The following is a 6,571-nucleotide window of genomic DNA, read 5'->3' on the forward strand; positions in this document are numbered from 1 at the left end:
AGCTGTAACATCACGCTTTAGTAAGCTTCAACTAACAAAACATAACTAACCTCGACTAGAGTCTTCAATTGTTGGTGATATATCTTCTTCAGTGTCTAAAGTCTCACTACCACTACTACTACTACTACTACATGGTTCCATACGGCGTCCTATGTTCTGCTTACATGCCGATACTGGCTCCCATTTCTCTTCATTGGTAAGTAGCATCAGTGTCTCTGACTTCACAGCCATCAATACTTCATCTTCATCTACTACTGTCCCATCTTGTTCAAGAACAACATGGTAGACTTTCTTGTTCAGCTTGGTTCCACCTAAAGACAAATATATTTAAAATGGCCGACTGGGTATAGTTCAATAGTAAATACAAGTCAATACATATCGAGGTAGTAAACAAACAAGAATTTTTAAACAGGGTACAAGAATTTATTTTAAAATAAAATTATACGGCCTCGTGGAAGAACACCCATTTGGGTGAACAAGTTTTTCGTCTGTTACAAAAATAAAGATGTTATTATCATTATTATTATAAATAGTAAACTAAAATTACCTTTTTGTAAAATCTCTTGTATGTTTTCGCACACAACCATACTCTTATTTTGTCTGGTAGAATCCCACACTTTAAATACCGGCATTATGTACTTGGTTAATAACCCTATGTGGCAAAAGTAGTAAAGTGTTTTTCAATGTCATTATGGGTCATTAATTACAGTAATGTATATTAAAATTTGGTAAATTTGATAAATATGCAGGCCTACACTCAAACATGAAATTGAAAAACAAAAATTTGCTAAAGTTGAAACAATAAGAAAACAAATAAGAAGGAAAACTGATGTTTTCAAAATAATCCTAGCATTAAATAATTATATTGTATAGTTTTTGACATACTCTACAACATACATGTATAGATGCGCGCCAATTTGGTGAAAACAATTTGAGCCTAGCGCGCGTAGCATGTAGGTGTTAAATATGAGAGTATTGGTTAATTACAGCACACTGTTTATTATATAAGTGGAAGTTCAAAGGCCATTTTGAACTCAGGCTGTGATATGTAACTACAGCTTGTTTGCCAGAATCTACCAATATATAACATAGTCCTTGTTCCTCAAAATGATCAACAGACATCACATCAACAACAAATAATTTCTCCTGATTAAAGACAATAATTTCAGTTAATTTTCCAAATATTGGTACTTCATTTTCATCATAATTCAGACGCAAACAACATCCTGGGCGAAATTTATGGCCGTGAATTTTCACACTGTCAGTCACAAACACAATTGTTGCCGGGTCTCTAAATGCATTTGAATTTGTTGCATCACACAATTTTTCAATTAGTTGTGGAAAATTTTCATGTGGTAATACTTCTGCTCCTTCATTAACTTCATCGCCTTCATACAAGCAGTTATTAATATTACTTGCCTGTGAGTGACACATAACCATTTGATGCTTGATAGCTACACTAAGTGGAAGATTTTTAAAGTTTTTCCATTTTTTTGATTTTGTATGAGTATGTTTCGCCTCAAAGCGCATACACCAATGATAACGAGCAGGACCATACTTTAAAATTTGAGATGGCATGTGAACACAGTAATGCATCTTCGGTGTGAAAGAAGCACGTGGATATTCTTCAATGTATACGCTATGATGAGTGTAAATCATTTGTTGCAATTGCCCAACAGTGTTACGATCAGCATATGGACTAACACAAAGAAGCATATTTTTAACTAAACAAAGAAAATTCAACCATTTCTTATTCCCATTTGGAATGCAAGGGCCAACAATGAAAGGTAGGATAAGAGAAAGGGTATGAATTGATGCTGCTGTCTGCTTGATTCTCTGTTCTCCATGGAAGTGAGTATAATCAAGGGCAACAACCTTTGTGTCAGTCTCCAAATAAGTATATGAAAAATTTGAAAGTTTACCATTAAGCCATTCCAATGTAAAGAACCTGTCCACATAAATGAACTGATACAGCATTAGTTTCAATTCAAGAGGGACCAAACCTTCAAGGAAAACATGCATCGGATCATGGACTAATGCAGAGCACAGTGGAAAGTCAATATCGAACAAGCAACTACGACCATTAATGCCCCACATTTTGCTCCAGTATTTAAGAGCAGCAGACGAAAGATTTTCCATTTCACCACATCTTTCTTTATGTACCAGTTCATCTCTTAATGAGATTTCAGTTTCATCAAGATGCATTTTCATATCTTCCTTTGAAATGTTGCATGTCCGACATGGTTTCAGTGCAAACCCCACCCCCTCTTTAAACCCACCTAACCACTGTGCTGCAGGGGTATCACAGGGGAAAATCGCAAGGAAGCCTTCAATTGTTTGTTGTCTTCCATTTATGTTGATCTGTATACCATCATTTTTAAGGCATCTTATACCAGCCAAAAAATCTTGTAACAACTTCTTACACCCCATATTGTCCTGTTTCAAATCTTGTGTTTTTGCAACAGCAAGCAAGTGAATACTAGTAAGACGGGAACGATACTCAGGGGGAAGATTTCCCAGGACCCAGTAAAACATGGACAATTTATGTTTCTTGACATGTACCCCAATGGGGTTTACAATTTCAATGTCATCGCAGTTTAAAACAATCTGAAGTGCTTGAGGGTTTCTTTGAAATATAGGGTGGTTTTGGATAGCAATACCATCACAAATGTCGTACATCATGTTATCAGTACTCTGGTGTGGATTCACAACAAACTTTTGTACCTCAGGCAAATTTAAGAATCCTTGCAGACTTTGTAGAAATGGAATAAAGTAACCTACTCTATTTACACGTTTAATTTTTCCCTTTGTTCTGATATTTTTATGGCCAAGTGTCACACCAACTGGTTTTATATAACCAAACAGTTCTTTATATATTTGTAAGCGTTTATGACGACTTTGCATGTTATTAAAAACACCATCAAACCTTCGAATAATCACATTGTTGTCATTCTCTAGAAAGATTCTATCAACATCACCGTGTAAGTTATTTTGATCAAAAATAACATTTTTTTAAAGTAAAGAAGTTTCAGAAAGAACTGAATTTAATGCTACATTAGTAAGCCCATGTCGGGCCTCAAGAGATAAAGCATATTTGGCTATTTTTCTTTCAATATTTCTTTGATCATTAACTATAGGTTCTTCATCAATTACATTTTCATCTTCAGAATTATCACCAGAATTATCTGAAATGTTTTCATCAAATTCCTGTTGGTCTCTATCTTTATGTTTACGCCAGACATGAGTTCTAAATGCCCCCCAACTTTTAGTAGAGTAGTTGCATTGAAAAGCAGAACATGTCACTATAAAGTGTGGATCATTTTTGTGCAACATGTTTCTCAAACCTGTGGTAAGTAGGTGACCTAAAAAAACACATACTACATTGCCACATGATGGCATCTCCCAAAATACTACAATTTTTTAATGATGTTCTATAAAAACCTGAGAATAAAACGTGTTTTGATAATAAAAGCCAAATGGTAAAGCTGATTAATATTTGATAAAACAATATTGAATAATAATTAATAGCTGTTTTAATTAGAGGATAAAAAAAACATCTGTAGGTATTCAGTATATGTCAAAATCCTTGATTGCTATACTAAATAGTTTATATCAGCAATTAGATCTTTCAAAGTATTACAAATTTTAATAAAAAGGTAATGGCTGTTGCCTAATGTTAACAAACATTACAGTCATGGCTGATATAAAAAAGCATTAAAATATTTTTTTTTTAAACCCAAGTAGGCCCTCTCTCTAAGTACAATTTGAATTAAAAGTTAAAAACAATAGTGAATTTGAGAAAAGGTCTCCAGTCAGTACCACACCTCTTCCCCACCTCATAACCTCCCAAAAAAATAATCGTGCTGTCAAGGTGGGCGAAAAAGATACAATCCCACTCCTTTGACCCTTCCCCTCCCAGCAAAATTAATAATAATACGAAAAAAAAAAAACAGATACCTACGGTACGTTAGGCCTAGCTAAGATAAAGTACACACTATTTTTGTACTGTTATTAAAATATCCCTAGGCCTATAGGCTTTGATCTAGGCCACATCTAGGCCTAAATGCCACTAGGCCTATGTAGACCACCCTGTGTGAGGACAAGTTACGACTTGGAACCTTAGACTAGGCCCTAGGGCATCACCAGAAAGCTAGCTCGGCCCCTCCCCTAGTTTCAGCCTAGAGTTTCTACATAAATTTTTTAAATATTGTGATGACCAAGGATAAATAAAAGTAGCCTAAGTTAGGCCTATGTATACCATTCATAACATTATTACATTATAAAGAAAATAAAATTCCACTTACTTATATAATTCTGTAAATTTTTGAAGTAGAATTACCAAACAGAACTCAGGTGGTTGTAGATAGAAAAAAAATGGCGGCAACATCCTCAACCTCCTCATTTTCGTTAGCAACCGGCCAGCAGTGACGTCAATAGTCGCGCGCCTTAATTTCGGAATACTTTATCAGCTCTCCCATTGGTCAATGTGACTTGCCACTCGGGAGAAAGTGGAAAACATCTAAACAGCATGACATGTTTAGATGTTTAAATTAACATTGAAATATTATGTTCTTATATAAAAATAGGTTGTCTTACATCTGGTTATTCTTACAAATACAACCATTGATACATCTGTTTGTGAAAATCTTTATAGGGCTACAAAATTTTGTCAATTAATCTGGAATAATATTTGAAAATATAGAATATTTGAAAAAATAGAATATTTGAAAGTGTTCAGTTTTAAACATTGCATCCGTTTAAATCTGATACATAGTGTTTATATTTTAAACACACCGTAACAATTGTAAACGCGTCAAGCGTCACAATTTTTTACAGTGTATAAGATAAACATTTATTGTTATGACCACATAACAAGGTGTACATGAAATTTGATGTACAGAATAAAAATATAAAACACAAGAGGGGTGCTTAAGAAAATATTCATTAGGGAGGCTGCTGCTTAGCATGAGTAAGGTATTTTTAAATACAGTGAATAGGTTATATATGTTTAAGCTTGAGGTACACCACGTAGGTAGTTCTCAAAAAGAACTGTTCTAGTTGATAAAGTCTTGACGTTTCGATTGAGTTGCCTTAGTCGTCTTCATGAGAATAACATTCAGTGAATAAGAGCATGTTTAATAGTGGATAATGTAAAATAACAATGATGACAAGGTGGATGTATTTTTGACAATTCATTCAGGTACAAGAGTAATAAAGTTGTAGGTTAATTGCTGAAGCATTTAATTATAAATTGTTCAAGAACTAGTCAAACCACACTGAATACACCTTGGTTATTTTGTTATTAAACAATCAACTTTAAAAGAAAAAAAAATAATAAACAATATTATTGTTAAGCAAAAGTAAACAATAAAAGAGTAAATATGTTACCTGCAGTAAAGATGTTGCATTCAGTTGTCCTAGTGTTGTAATCCTGTTTCCCTTGAATTTGTTTATAATAAACTCCATTTATTTGTGCTTGACGCAGGGTTCCCAGAATGCCGCCCTCAGCGGCGTGTGCGTAGCAACTCAGAGTCAGAAGTGGAACGTGAATTTCGATTTGGTTTTGTAGTCAGATTTTCTAGAAAAACTTCAGCTACCCGTATTTCTCGACTGAGACGTCAATGGGAGCTGTAATTTGGATGGCAAGTAGATGGTGCTACCCTTAATTTGTATTAAGGGAATTTAGTTATTAATATTTTGGTTATAATAGGAAATTTTTATTTTTTGGTGACGTCACACTCACGCTAAAGTTAGCATGTATACGTCATAAGCTAGATTACGTCACCTTTTGCTGGTAAAGCAAACTTTCCCGGTGTGCTTTTTTCATGGATAAACAAACACCACTGCTTTGCACATGAGTGCCTTGTCTAGCTATGGCTACACGAGCCGCATAGTTAGCATCTTAAACAAGGTACGTCTGCAACTGAATTATTCTTAGGCCCTAGTTATTTTTTTTTTCTTATTTTAATTTATTTCTTTCGAAAGTGTACTTTCTATCACATAAAATTGCACTGTCTACCTAGGCCTAGGCCTAGTCATATTATGCTTCATCGTCCCCTGCTGTACACAGTACATCAGTAGGCTAGCCCCCACCCCCCACGCTACAGTACAGACGTTTGCTAGGCACAGGGACGTATCCAGGGGGGAGCCGTGGGAGCCGCGGCTCCCCCCTTTGTACACAGTGTTAACATTTTAAAGCTTATTCTTAAGCCAATACAAATTCTTTCCTGGGATCACTAAAAATGTATACTTCTAGAACATGTAAATATGCATCAGTACACGATATACATAGGCCTAATAGAACACATAGGCCTAAGCGTGATTAAAAAAAATCTTAAATCCATAAATCTCAGGCCAGGTCTTTTAAGATAGAAATGCGATACTGTGGTTAAAATTCGTTTTTATCCTTTTCCAAGTTTCTTTAATTTTTTTTAAAAATAATACTACTTCTAATAGTAATAATGATAATAAGAATGATGATGATGATGATGATGATGACGATAGTAATAATTGATAATAATATTAGTAGCAATAAAAAGTGAAGAAAATTGTGCTAAATGCGAAAAAAAAA

General features: G+C 34.5%; 1 protein-coding gene across 1 annotated transcript; it reads right to left on the minus strand.

The window, feature by feature from the left end:
• Nucleotides 1-960: 960 nt before the first annotated feature.
• Nucleotides 961-2,904, minus strand: LOC117103311. The gene has a single exon (XM_033243854.1). The coding sequence runs from the start codon at nucleotides 2,902-2,904 to the stop codon at nucleotides 961-963; it is 1,944 nt and encodes a 647-aa protein (XP_033099745.1).
• Between the last annotated feature and the right edge of the window lie 3,667 nt (nucleotides 2,905-6,571).

The sequence above is a fragment of the Anneissia japonica genome, unplaced genomic scaffold, assembly GCF_011630105.1.
Source record: "Anneissia japonica isolate Jap-2015-1 unplaced genomic scaffold, ASM1163010v1 scaffold284944_len48410_cov170, whole genome shotgun sequence".
In the NCBI taxonomy this organism is placed as follows: domain Eukaryota; kingdom Metazoa; phylum Echinodermata; class Crinoidea; order Comatulida; family Comatulidae; genus Anneissia; species Anneissia japonica.